Raw genomic sequence first — 14,867 nt, 5'->3', positions numbered from 1 at the left:
CCCTGCCCAAGTTTCAGGTCTCTTCTGATTTGATTAGTGGTTATTTTTCTAGGGTTGCTGCTACCCTTTTAGCATTTTGTTCTCATTCATATATTTTATCTGGATAAAATGACAAGGCGGAAAAACTCACCACAAAAAAAAAGAACAAGAGGCAGTACCAACAACTAGGGACCTAATCAATATGGACATTAATAATATGTCGGAACTGAGTTCAGAATGACGAATACCAAGGTGCTAGCAGGGCTTGGTAAAAGCATGGAAGATATTAGAGAATCCCTTTCTGGAGAAATACAAGAACTAAAATCTAACTAAACAAATCAAAAAAGCTATTAATGAGATGAGATAAAAAATGGAGGCTCTTACTGCTAAGTACATGAGGCAGAAGAGAGAATTAGTGATATAGAAGACCAAATGATAGAGGATAAAGAAGCTGAGCAAAAGAGACACAACTACTGGACCAGGAGGGGAGAATTCAAAAGATAAGTGACACTATAACATGAAACAATATTAGAATAATTGGGATCTCAGAAGAAGAAAGAGAGAGGGAGCAGAAGGTATAATGGAAAAAGTTATAGCAGAGAATTTCCCTAATATGGCAAAGGGAACAAGCATCAAAATCCAGAAGGCACAGAGAATTTCCTTCAAACTCAGTAAAAATAGGTCCACACCCCGTCATCTAATAGTAAAACTTACAAGTCTCAGTGACAAAGAGAAAATCGTGAAAGCAGCTTGGGACAAGAGGTCTGTAACAACGGTAGAAATACTAGACGGGCAGCAGACCTATCCACAGAGACCTGGCAGGCCAGAAAGGACTGGCATGATATATTCAGAGCACTAAACGAAAAAATATGCAGCCAATACTATATATATCCAGCTAGGCTGTCACTGAAAATAAAAGGAAAGATAAAGGGCTTCCAGGACAAACAAAAATTAAAAGAATTTACAACCACCAAGGCAGCCCTACAGGAAATATTGAAAGGGGTCCTCTAAGCAAAGAGAGAGCATGAAAGTAGTAGACCAGAAAGGAACAGAGACAATATACAGTAACAGTCACTTTACAAGCAATACGATGGCACTAAATTCGTATCTCTAATAGTTACCCTGAATATAAATGGGCTAAGTGCCCCAATCAAAAGACATAGGGTATCAGAATGGGATTAAAAAAAAACAAGACCCATCGATACGCTGTCTACAAAAAACTCAATTAAGACCCAAAGACACCTCCAGATTGAAAGTGAGGGAGTGGAAAACAATTTACCATGCTAATAGACATCAAAAGAAAGTTGGGGTGGCGATCTTTATAAAAGATAAATGAGATTTTACTCCAAAGACTATAAGAGATAAGGAAGGATGCTATACCCTACTTATAGGGTCTGTCCAACAAGATCTAAAAATTTTAAATATCTATGCCCCTAACATAGGAGCAGCCAATTACATAAACCAATTAAAAACAAAACTAAAGAAACACGTCAACAATAATACAATAATAGTAGGGGACTTTAACACACCCCCTCACTGAAATGGACAAATCATCAAATGATCAACAAGGAAATAAAAGCATTAAATGACACACCGGTCCAGATGGACATCAGGTAGATATATTAAGAACATTTCATCCAAAAACAATAGAATACACATTCTTCTCTAGTGCACATGGAACATTCTCCAGAACAGATCACATTCTGGGTCACAAATCAGGTCTCAACTGGTACCAAAAGATTGGGATCATTCCCTGCATATTTTCAGACCACAATGCTCTGAAGCTAGAACTCAAACACAAGAGAAACATTGGAAAGAACTCAAATACATGGAAGCTACAGAGCACCCTACTAAAGAATGAATGGGTCAACCAGTAAATTAAAGAAGAATTGAAAAAATTCATGGAAACAAGTGAAAATGAAAACACAACTGTTCAAAATCTGTGGGGCACATCAAAGGCAGTCCTGAGAGGAAAGTATATAGCAATATAAGCCTTTCTCAAGAAACAAGAAAGGTCTCAAGTACACAACCTACACCTACACACCTATACAACCCTATACCTAAAGAAGCTGGAGAAGGAACAGCAGAGAAAACCTAAACCCAGCAGGAGAAGAGAAATAATAAAGATCAAAACAGAAATCAATGAAATAGAAACCAAAAGAACAGTAGAACAAATCAATGAAACTAGGAGCTGGTTCTTTGAAAGAATTAATAAGATTGATAAACCCCTGGCCAGACTTATCAAAAAGAAAAGAGAAAGGACTCAAATTAATTAAAATCATGAATGAAGAGGAGAGATCACAACCAACACCAAAGAAATATAAACAATTATAAGAACATATTATGGGCAACTATATGCCAGCAAATTTGACAATATGGAAGAAATGGATACATTCCTAGAGACATAGAAACTACCAAAACTGAACCAGGAAGAAACAGAAAACCTGAACAGACCCATAACCAGTAAGGAGATTGAAGAAGCCATCAAAAATTTCCCAACAAACAAGAGCCCAGGGCCAGACAGCTTCCCAGGGAAGAACATTTAAAGAAGAATTAATACCTAGTCTTCTGAAACTGTTCCAAAAAGTAGAAATGGAAGGAAAACTTGCAAACTCATTTGATGAGGCCAGCATTACCTTGATCCCAAAACCAGAGAAAGACCCCATCAAAAAGGAGAATTACAGACTAATATCCTTCACGAACACGGACGCAAAAATTCTCACTAAAATACTAGCCAATAGGATCCAACAGTACATTAAAAAGATTATTCACCATGACCATAAGATACCTAGGTATAAACCTAACCAAAGAGGCAAAAAATCTATACTCATAAAACTATAAAGTACTCATGAAAGAAATTGAGGAAGACACAAAGAAACGGAAAAACGTTCCATGCCCATGGGCTGGAAGAACAAATATTGTGAAAATGTCTATGCGACCTAAAGCAATCTACACATTTAATGCAATCTGTATCAAAATACCATCAATTTAAAAACAAAAAAAATTTTAGGGTCTAATATAATATTTCAAGGGTGAAAAACAAAACAAAACAAAATACCATCAATTTTTTTTCAAAGAAATGGAACAAATAATCTTAAAATTCATATGAAACCAGAAAAGACCCCGAATGGCCAGAGGAATGTTGAAAAAGAAAACCAAAGTTGGCGGCATTAAAATCCCACACTTCAGGCTCTATTACAAAGCTGTCATCATCAAGACAGCAGGGTACTGGCACTAAAACAGACACGTAGATCAATGGAACAGACTAGAGAGCCTAGAAATAGACCCTCAACTCTATGGTCAACTAATCTTCAAAAAAGCAGGAAGAATGTCCAATGGAAAAAAGATAGTCTCTTCAACAAATGGTGTTGGGAAAATTGGACAGCCACATGCAGAAGAATGAAACTGGACCATTTCCTTATACCACACAAAAATAGGCTCAAAATGGATGAAAGACCTCAATGTGAGACAGGAATTCATCAAAATCCTTGAGGAGAACACAGGCAGCAACTTCTCCGACCTCAGCCACAGCAACTTCTTCCTAGAAATATCACCAAAAGCAGGGAAACAAGGGCAAAAATGAACTACTGGGATTTCATCAAGATCAAAAGCTTTTGCACAGCAAAGGAAACAGTCAACAAAGCCAAAAGACAACTGACAGAATGGGAGAAAATATTTGCAAATAACATATTGGGTAAAGAGCTAGTATCCAAAACCTATAAAAAACTTATCAAACTCAACACCCAAAGAACAAATAATCCAATCAAGAAATGGGCAGAAGACATCCAAATGGCCAACAAACATATGAAAAAGTCCTCAACATCACTTGGCATCAGAGAAATACAAATCAAAACCACAGTGAGATACCACCTCACACCAGTCAGAATGGCTAAAATTAACAAGTTGGGAAACAACAGATATTGGCAAGGATGCAGAGAAAGGGGAACCCTCCTACGCTGTTCGTGGGAATGCAAGCTGGTGCAGTCACTCTGGAAAACAGTATGGAGCTCTGCAAAAAGTTGAAAATAGAGCTACCCTATGACCCAGCAAACGCACTACTGAGTATTAACCCTAAAGATACAAATGTAGTGATCCGAAGGGGCACGTAGACACAGATGTTTATAGCAGCAATGTCCACAATAGCCAAACTATGGAAAGAACCTAGATTCCATCAACAGATGAATGGATAAAGAAGATGTGGTATGTATATACAATGGAATACCATGCAGCCATCAAAAGAAATGAAATCTTGTCATTTGCAACAACGTGGATAGAACTAGAGGATATCATGCTGAGCAAAATAAGTCAATCAGAGAAAGACAATCATCATATGATCTCTCTGATATGAGGAATTTGAAAGGCAGGGTGAGGAGGGGTTGGATGGTAGGGAAGGAAAAAATAAAGATAGGATCAGGAGGGAGACAAACCATAAGAGACTCTTAATCTCATGAAACAAACTGAGGGCTGCTGGGGGTGGGGGCGTAGGGATAGTAGTGGGGTTATGGACACTGGGGAGGGTATGTACTATGATGAGTGCTGCAAAATGTGTAAGCATGATGATTCACAGACCTGTACCCAAATAACACATGTTAATTTAAAAAAAAAAAAAAAAAGACAAGATTAAGGATGTAAGTTCACATATAACCACGGCTTTAAGGCAGTTTACCTACACGGAACCCCAGAATCAAGCACACATCCCCACTGAGGTGGAGCTGTGCCAGGCTCCCCGACTGGTACACTGATGCCCACTAAAATGGAGGTGACAGGCCCATCCCATCGATGTGAACCAGATCCCCATGTCAGGACACCACGGTACACCCTGGACAAAAACACACCCAATCTATGGACCCTGGTCCCTCTGAGGGCAGGGTGTGAGGGCATTTTCACTGTAGCACACACTAACTAGACATAGCATCTTAGGCAGTTTGTTCAGGATAATTATGAGGCTTAAATAAAACACTGCACACCAAGGCCTGAGCATATCGCCTCACATCCAGCAATGCTAGTATTTAATAAATGTTATTGTCTTATGTTTCAATCGTAGTCCAGCTTTATGACAGGTACATATTTGCTTCTGTGATATATAATACCAGTGGACTTCCTCACAGTGGTCCTGAATGTTCACTGACAGACATGAGAGCACTATGAAAAGTGTAAATACCGAGCCAAGATCTAAAAAGTACTAATTAGGGGGGCCTGGGTGGCTCAGTGGGTTAAGCCTCTGCCTTCAGCATCGGGCTCTCTGCTCAGCAGGGAGCCTGCCTCCACCTCTCTCTCTGCCTGCCTCTCTGCCTACTTGTGATTTCTACTTGTGATTTGTTTTATTAAATAAAAATAAATAAAATAAATAAATAAAATAATAAAATAAAAAGTACTAATTAGTACATGTTTTTATATAAAAACCATTCCTGGAGGGAAGTTGATAACCTCAAATATTTTTAAAGGAAAAAAAGGCGGGGCATAAAGACTCTTAATTAAAAATGTCCAACTGAGCCCAAAAATTCATCTCCTATTCCTCCCAAACTCCCACTAAAATGACAGAAAAGCAGCAGAATAAGAGTTAAACACCCACGGGAAAAAGAATGGATAAGGGACATATCTAATAAGAGATTCAAACACATACTGGAAAACTGCCAACAAAGGGAGGTCTGCTAAGGCAGGCCCCGCTCTCTCCTGTATTTAATGACTGAACTTTCATTCTGTAACGAATCAGAGACAGACAGTGCCCCGACTGTCCCTCCCACTACCGATTCCCTGGTCCCTAGTCAGTGAGGCCAACAAGGGGAGAGGCAGCATCTCCTGGGGCCTCTGGGGACATGTCCCAGACGCTTGGCCTTTCCACTGGGTCGGGGGTCAGAGCTGATACACAGGGCGTCCACCCCCATTCCTGCCCAACAATCTCCTTTCCAGACTGGAAATCAGAACCGAAAAACATGGTGTGGTTTGCTCCAGCTCAGTGCAGCTGGGGGTAAAGCCCCGCTGAGACCCCGGCCAGCCCCGCACTCCCCATACTCCCCAATCAAAGCACCCACCGCCAGCTCATCCCTAAACCTGATGGTATCAGAACATAATAAACATACAACTCCTCGCCCTTTTACAGGCGCTGAGGCAGGGGGGAGGTAGGACACCGAGTGGGAGGCCCCACACAGAGCCCTCACAGCCCCCTCTCTCCTTACAGTGCGGAGCCTTCCTCCTCCTTCCCGCAGGACTGCATATCAGAGGCACTGCGAGGACGGCACATCCATCTCCACGCACTGCTCCAGAATCCGCAGAGCCTGCCCTGCCCCCCCACCCCCTCCACCTCCCCAACAGCCCCCCTCTGCAGATACCCTTCAAAGCCTGAGAAGCAGCCACCGCTCCACCCCACAAACAAAGAAAGCAAAAGAAGTAGGATTCAGTAAACAATTGTTTAATAGAAACCATTCACTGACTATAAATGATTCTATACAAAATAAATCTTTGTTTGTCACACCCACCACAGGAAGTGACCCAACGCAACGCATTAGGTGAAGTTACCTAAAAGGCATTTGCAAACTGTTTAGAATCTCAGCAGAGGCCTGCAGAATCTTTAGCTCTTCTGTCCACAGTGTTTCTACCAAAGTTAGTTGGTTTAGCAAAGCCACTTCTTCATCTTTCATATGAGAAACCTGGAAAGTATTTTAAAATTAATTTTTTACTGTAGTAAAATATAAACAAACATAAAATTTACCATTATGACCACTTTTCCATGTACAGTTCAATGGCATTAAATACACTCTAAGTGTTATGTAACTGTCACCATTACGTGTCTCCAGGAGTCCTTCAATGTCTCTAACAGAAACTTTGCACCCATTACACACAAACCCCATTCCCCTCACCCTCAGCCCCTGGGAACCTCTACTCTACTTTCTGTCCCTATGAGTTTGCCTATGCTGGACAGTGGAATCATACAACATTCGTCTTCTTGTATTCTGGTTTATTTTACTGAGCATTATGTCTTGAAGGTTCATTAAAATTATTTTTCAATCTCAGTAATGTTTTCATTAAAATGAGCTGGTTTCTCAGGGCACCTGGGTGGCTCAGTGGGTAAAACTGCCTGCCTTCAGCTTAGATCAGGATCCCAGGGTCCTGGGATCAAGCCCCACTGGGGCTCCCTGCTCAGCAGGGAGTCTGCTTATCCCTCCGCCCCTCCCCCTGCTCATTCTCTCTCTCCCTATCTCAAATAAATAAAATCTTTTTAAAAAGAGATTTTTTAAAATCTTTTAAAATTAAAATAAATTTAAAATTATATTTAAAATTAAAATGCAATCTTTTTGAAAAAATATTTCCCATTTAATGAAAACAACTACTAAATAGAAATATTTTTAAAAGTACTTGAAAATTCATGCAATAATTTTACCTACTGAATCTATAAGCACAATGTTAACAGTCAAAAACCCCAGAAATTACATCAACATTCATCTATTTAAGGCATCAAAAGAATGCAGTATTCTAGAAACATACCTTTTGCAGCACAGCATTGGTTTCCTCTATGAAATAATGGCATATTTTCTGGGCTATAACCAAACTTCTCTTCTCATTTGTATCTGAAATGATTTCCCCAAGAAGTATTTTTTTCCAGCATGTACTAAAACCAAATTGTTCAATAAGGTAATGTCAGCAGGCCCTCAAAAGATAAAGAAGGCTTTTTACACTTCAACATAACTCTTCTCCAATTTTTCCAGAAGCATAATAAACGCATTCCATTAGCACATTCCCTGAAAGCATCTAGCACATGCAGCTCCTGTTGCAGCAGACAAGGTACAGAAGGAGGAGAAACAATGGATAGTAAGAATCAAGGGGACTGACGCTTTGTAGGGAGGGACTGAATCTGATTATCGCTGCAACTGTGTCAGGCACGCGAGTGAGTGCGACATGTCCACCAGGCACGGACACAGAACAGAAGACGGAGGTGACTTCCGTCCTTAGACACAAGGACTAAGGCTGAGGAGCAAAGACAGTAGAACTTTCCTTTTCTTCAAGTGACAGTCGTTTCTAAACTACGGCAAACTGAAGAGAACACATTTCACAAGGTAAAAGGCTCTGGAGATGGAATGGAGAGTGAAGGCCTTCTGTGCAGGGAGGTCATTCCCGTTTTACACTGTGAAAATACGCAGGAAATGCGGTTCCAGGGGCACCTGGGGCCAATTCCCTTCAGGCAGAGGAGTAGAAGTGTTGCAGGGTAAGCGAGAGGGAGCCACAGCAAGATGCCGAGCCAGACAAGGGCAGAGCCAAAACCACGTGCTGGCAAGAAGCACTAAGCAGAGCGGAAGAGGGTGAAGGAATAAATTCTGGATGCTGAGAGTCCAAAGCGGAATGGCTTAGGAGGGGAAAGATAAGGTGAAAATTGCCCCATCAGAGTGGAAGTATACAGATGTCACTTAGAAATTCAGGACAGCTCATAAGCCATGGAGAAATCTGACAAAGTCTTCAGCCTCAGAAACAATGGAAACCTCAGGAATAGCTAAGTTCTCAGGGAAGAAAAGAAGGAAGGAAATCACTATCTGCCCGGCACGGGGTTTCCTATAAAACAACTATCTAATTAACTCTTCACAATTACCTAGTAGAGAAGGCATTTAGTATCCCCAAGTTTGACACAAACTAAGACTTGGGAATGGGAAGGAACTCACTCTAGGTGACAAAGCTGAGGAGAGGCAGAAACCGCATGCGAACAACATTCGGCCAAACCGCCACCTGTTCTGCCGCATCACTCCAGACTGTTAGGAGGAACTCAAAGAGGGAGGAAAAGGGGCCTCGGGGTGTCCTCTCAGACCCTCTGCCATGAAGGATTTACAGAACCTTACAAGGGCACACCGGAGAGGAAATACAAGGTTAAGATGAACGGACAGTGAACACAAGACCAAAGGACAGGTGAACGAGGAAGGGTCAAATAAGCCAGGATAAAGTGCGCGCCTGAAAACCCTGCATGTCTGGACAGGCCACAAATCTGCCACTGAGTTCTCTAGCAAACCACAGAGGAAACTATCAGATACAGAATCCACAGCGGCTGTAAGATAAAAACACACCATCTGCTGAGAATAAACACAACTATTTCTGGGGTTGAGATGAGGAAGTCATTTTTTCTCTGAGTCCTTACAGCAGAAGAGGTAAGCATTATCCTGACAAGAGTTACTCAATGAGCGCCAAATACTTCGAGGCCCTGTTCCAAGGGCTAACTCTATGCATTAGCTCCTTTAGTCCCTCCCAACTGCTGGAGGAAGGGGTCAGTATCCTCAGCAACTCCTCCTTTCCTATGGTTCCTCTCATGTGAGCCTTTGCAAAGCAATGCACCCAGGCTGAAGAAGTCCCTGCACTGTGCAGTGGACAGTCCTTTCCACGCTGGGGGAGGAACCAGCAGCCTCAAGGTAACATTAAGGAGCCTAACCAAGACGTGTGTCTCCACCCAGGCTTCCCCTCTACCTGCCTTCCCCATGGAAATTTCCAGGCCTCTCCTTTAGCAGGGGGCTGGATCTGCGCACTGTGGCAGAACCAGAGCGGAGGAGCTGTTTGCCCAAAGACAAAACTTGCTACTCTGGACTTCCCCTTTGAACAGTGCCAAGGCTCACATTTTTTAAAAATATTTACTCTATGAAAAGAAATATATATATTTATTCTAGGGTTTCCTGAGGGGTTTGGTCAGTTGGGCATCTGACTGTTGATTTCAGCTCAGGTCGTGCATGATCTCAGCATCCTGAGCTGAAGCTTGTGTCAGGCTCCACAGAGCTTGCTTGAGATTCTCTCTCCCCCTCTCCTTCTGCTCCTCCCCCACTCACATGTCACATGAGCATTCACCCTCTCAAATAAATAAATAAACAAAATCTTTTTTAAAAAATCAACTCTCAACAACTGCAGGTCACCAGGGAAAAAAATACCTGAAAATAAAAAGTTCTCAGGGTCATGTATTCTGATTTTGACTCTAAAGCCAGATTCCAGAAATGGTAAAAACTTAAAAGTGAAATGCTCAGGACATGGGCAAGTTCCCTAAAGAATCAGCCTCCCGTTATACAATGGCATTCCTTTCCCCTCCCAGGCTGGGTATTTGAGTGTACGCCAAGAGAAGCCCCAAGGTTATATACAGGTTGTAACTACAGCTCACAACCAACACAGACAACACTTACAATTCTTCAGCCTCCAGACATAACAACTTAAGAGCTGTGAGTAACCTCCAAGATGGTCCATCCCATCCAAATGTTAAATTTCTAAAGCATAAAAACAAATAAGAACACATCAGTCACTTCAGTACCCCATGACACCGTGGCAAATGGCTGAAGAGCCAAACACTTTCTGAAGGGCTAAACATTATGTAACTTGTGTCTTGGTCACAAAGGCAAAAGAGAAAATTAAGTCTGCAAATACTTAAGAACAAAGCCAGAGCAGGAAAAAAAAATAATAATTTCTGTTTAAAAAGAAAATGTAGGGGCACCTGGGTGGCTCAGTGGGTTAAGCCTCTGCCTTAGGCTCGGGTCATGGTCTCAGGGTCCTGGGATCAAGCCCCACATCGGGCTCTCTGCTCAGCATGGAGCCTATTTTCCCCAATCTCTCTGCCTGCTGCTCTGCCTACCTGTGCTCTGTCAAATAAATAAAATCTTAAAAAAAAAAAAATGTAAAAGGGGAGCTGGGGTGGCTCAGGTGATTAAAGGTCTGCCTTCAGTCCAGGTCATGATCCCGGGGAGTCCTGGGATCAAGCCTTACATCGGCATGCCCCCTGCTTAGTGGAGAGCCTGCCCCTCCTTCTGCTCCCTCTCCCTCTCTCTCTCAAATAAAAGTCTTTAAGTAAAAAAAAAAAAAAAAAAAAAAGGCGGGGGGGAGGGATAAAAAAACAACTTTCCCACTGATTTCAGTAAGGAGCTACAATCTGGTTGAGGAAGCCAGAGGAAGAGGGTCAGTGCCACAGGTCCTAGGGAGATGAAAGATGAAGAATCAGAGCTCCCTGGGCACCAAACAAATGGTAACCACCACAGTCAGAGTGCCCTCACACTGCTACTGGAACCATGTAAAACTTCATTTTATTTAGAGAAGAAAATCTGAGAGAGTCTCCACTTGGCATGGAATCACCCAGCCAACACCGGCAGTCCTGCACCCTAAGTGCCTACACCATGTTACTGAGTGACTGACCAAGAGCCAGCCTGGCCTGCAGGAGCCCAATGCCATCCCACTGACCACGTATTGGAGACAAACACCTGGCTACCAATCCATACAAACAGGGCTTATACAAATAGGGCTTTCTTTTAGTACAATAATACTTCAACTTTGTATCTTATGTCCCCAAGTAAGTTTCTTGAAAAGTATCTTTACACTTTTTGTGTGCCCCACATGAAGCACAATTTACTACACATAGTAAATGCTCAATAAATACCTACCTGTCAACTGATACAGTCTGGATGTATCTCGTATCTCTAGAAATGCTACCTCAATTTTCTTACCAGTTTCCTGAAGAAATAATTTTAAGAGACAGAGAAAATACTTACTCTATAAAGTCATGATCCTTCAAAATGGAAATCTTCTTGTTCATTTGTTTATCTGTTGATGGCAGATATTTAACAAGTAGATCTACAAAAAGAAAAAAAAAGGAAACAGAAAAAGGAAATTTAGGGTGTCATCAGACAAAAGTGTGGGCCTTCTACAATTACTTTCCCTTCCACCAACAATCAAGACATGCAATGTGTGTTGTGCATTAACTGATGAACCACTGAACACTACATCAAAAACTAATGATGTATTACGCAGTGGCTAACTGAACATAATTTTAAAAAGAGTAAAATAAAAATTTCAAAAAAAAAGACATGTAAACAGTTTTTCCTAATTCACACCAAAAATCTCCAATCAAGTCCAAATCAAGATCTTTATTAACCCCTGGAAAGCTACAGAATTTCAGGGCAGGGAGGAAAACATCCATAACCTCAACACACATTCCCACTAAGCAAATTAACCCACAAAACCTGGTAATTAAGACAGTGGCAGATGCAGGAAGTTAAACCCACTACCCACTACAAACATGAATAATTGTTTATAATGATGTTTCCAAAAGTCAGAATTCGAAATTGGGTATTAGTGATTATAATCATAAGCAATTAAAAGTGAACATGTAAAAATTAACAAAACTTGTTGAGATAGCAGGGTAATGACTGATTTTTCTGTTTTTAAAAATCTCTTTTATATTTCTATGTCTTGGTTTTAAAAATGTAAAAATAACTAAAATGTAAATTGTGTCCAAACTTTGCAAATCAGTATTTCATGGTCAACAATATTAAAATTATTCTGGTACCAGGAGGCTAATCTCAAAGCTAGTTGTCCAAGAGACCCAGCAAGGCCCAGTTTTTGCTTTTAATTTCTATTTTGAGAAATAACACTATTATTCTGCCTATAGGACCGAGTAGTTTCACCCTGAACAAGTTTCTACTTCATACAACTTATATTAAAACTACCCCAAATTATACAGTCAGTAAATCTCTGGCCATATTTCTACAAACTACTCCTCTGCTGCTTCAGGAGAAGGGGGAAAGAAACATTTTTCTATATACTGTTATTAATAGTATATTTGGAATTTCCACAGCATTAATTTAACAGCTAAATTCTTATTTTCAAAAATAGTAATACTGATGATGGCTAATTAGTAGGTCACAGAAAAACATAAATGAAATCAATATATCATCATGGCATTAACCTCCAAGACAATAACTATGTAATATATTTATCCCTGTCATAGCACCTCATACAAACTGGTAAGATACTAGACATGATCTTAGCCAAAAGGCTGAGAAGCAATCACACAGTAAATGCTTAAATTTAATTTTTTAAGTTTTTTGTTTCTCTAATCTATCCTGTATTTAGTGACAGTGAACAAAAGTTACCATTTCTTCCCATCTTTTTAATTATTAAAATATTACTATATTAATTGATTAGTAATATTAATATATTATATATTAAATGTTATATTATATTCATTTCCTCAGTGGTCTTTCTTTTCTCCCATTCTACTGTCTGACCTAATGCAACAACTTTTCTCAGCTCTTCCTTTCCTTGGTAGTGACCAGAGCCTTGTTTTTCACTTCAACATTCAAATTACATGGTCAGTGAGTGCCTTCCCCTACCTAGGGGAAAATAAATGATACACATTTTAAGGTTTTTGCCATTTTTACTAAAACTTTAAAAAATCCACATCCTCAGATGGCGTTAAAAAAAAAAAAAAAAAAAGGACTGTATCTTCGTAGTAAGAACAAAGCTGCTTCCAACCTGCTGAGACATAAACACAAGCATGAGGATTCTGGATGGACACGAATCCGTATTCCAGGAGCAGCCGCTGGTTATCATGGGGGCCATAGCAGATGAACACCTGTTCATGCTTCCTGCAGCCTGAAGCCGTTCTGACTTCATAACAGCGAGTTTCCTCATTAAATGCTGCTTTTACCTAGGCAAAAAAAATCATTAACGATTTTTTTAAAGCCAAGCATAAAACTGAAAATATTAAGTTTGCTGTATTAAAGTCAGATGCAGCTTTCAAACTCTCATCACAGTGTGAATTCAACCACATATGGGAACATGCCAGCCCTGCACTTGGGGCTCCTGGGTGCCTCCACGTCCCCGCTCAGTGAGGGGGAGGTGGCCTGCCCAAGGGCTCTCAGGATGGCCAGATGCAGGACACGTGAAAGCAGACAGGTACGCCAGAGAGTGGTTCACCAGTCACATATACAGCCTAGGTAAGGACACCCCAGCCACACAGGGGCTACGCTTGGGAACTGTGGGACCTGCAGGAGCCACAGGAAGCAGGCTCGGGAGTAAAAGGAAGTGACCCCGTCTCCTGCGGGGAGATGTGAGCGCTCGCGTGAAGAGGCAGACAGGAAGAAGAAACCATTAGGCTGAGGGCCGGGTGATGGGGCCTTTCCCTCTGGGTTGGGGGCATATCCAGGGAGAGCAGAGGAACTCACAGTCAGACCCCTGGGGCCCTGTGATGCCCAAAGATGTCAAGGCAACACATGAATTTCAGGCCTCAGGATACACAGCGTTCGGGCAGCAGGATACTGATTGACACAATGATAGGGATTTTTTGACAGTTCTGTTAGTTAACAGACTGCAGAGGAAAGAACCAAGATGATCCACCTGCCCTCCACACTGAGGAGGGGTACAAGAGCTGAGGCCGCCACACTCCACAGTAAAGCCCAGTGAGGACGAGGAGGAGGAACCGGGCTGAAATTCTCAGCTTGCAACATCAACAGACTAGGGCCACGGTTTCAAGTTACTTGCCAAAAGCAGGAGGTAATGCGCTTTAGACCAAGGGTCAACAATCTTTTTTCCATAAAGGGCCAACGAGCAAGTAATTTAGGCTCTGCCGGGGCCACTGGGCCACATACCCACAGGCTGTAGTTTGTGGGGCCCCTATGAAGGCTGTCGAATCACTGGCTTAGAGCACAAACGCACTAACGGCCCGATACAAATAAAGTCACCCCAGTGAGGACTGACTCAGCCCTGTGTCCAGCACCCGTTTACAGGCACGGCGCTGACATTAATTCATCAACACCAGCCACAGAAACAGCCATCAAACCTCCATCTCCTTTGCTGAATATTGTCAGAAATGCATCTTTCTCAACAGTAGCAAGCAGACAGGCAAGGAGACTGCCTCTGCCTCAGAAAGCACAGTACAGGCCTCCCTGTGCTCGCCTCGCACCAGTACGTGGGCTAGCCGGGGGCCATCCATCTTCTCCAGGCGGGGTGCAGTACGAAGAGAAAAGCGTCAGCAAGGGCCCAGCCACTGTACCTCTAACAGACCCTGACAGATTACAGGTGAGCTGACATAGGGACACCTTTGCCCTCAAAGCCAGGCACCAACCTCAGCATGCCTACCCTAAGTCGTCACCTTTATGTGCGATTCGGGA

The 14,867-nt window shown here is 41.9% G+C and overlaps 1 protein-coding gene across 5 annotated transcripts in view; it reads right to left on the bottom strand.

The window, feature by feature from the left end:
* The window catches only part of SETD4 (SET domain containing 4), a 65,084-nt gene that overhangs the window by 32,599 nt on the left and 17,618 nt on the right, over window positions 1-14,867 (bottom strand). For 3 of the 5 annotated variants that reach the window (XM_004762128.3, XM_045084529.1, XM_045084530.1), the window contains exons 7-11: window positions 13,231-13,405; window positions 11,466-11,547; window positions 10,116-10,196; window positions 7,462-7,585; window positions 6,496-6,626 (exon numbers count right to left, since the gene is read on the bottom strand). In XM_004762128.3, the coding sequence (XP_004762185.1) occupies window positions 6,496-6,626; window positions 7,462-7,585; window positions 10,116-10,196; window positions 11,466-11,547; window positions 13,231-13,405 (593 nt within the window). Of the gene's footprint in view, window positions 1-6,495; window positions 6,627-7,461; window positions 7,586-10,115; window positions 10,197-11,465; window positions 11,548-13,230; window positions 13,406-14,867 lie in introns of those variants that run through there. The other 2 variants (XR_200163.3, XM_004762130.3) reach the window with 2 other exon arrangements.

This window comes from Mustela putorius, unplaced genomic scaffold, assembly GCF_011764305.1.
Source record: "Mustela putorius furo isolate JIRA1106 unplaced genomic scaffold, ASM1176430v1.1 tig00000765_pilon_pilon_pilon, whole genome shotgun sequence".
NCBI classification, from domain to species: domain Eukaryota; kingdom Metazoa; phylum Chordata; class Mammalia; order Carnivora; family Mustelidae; genus Mustela; species Mustela putorius.
This window is presented reverse-complemented; position numbering and strand designations above follow the sequence as displayed.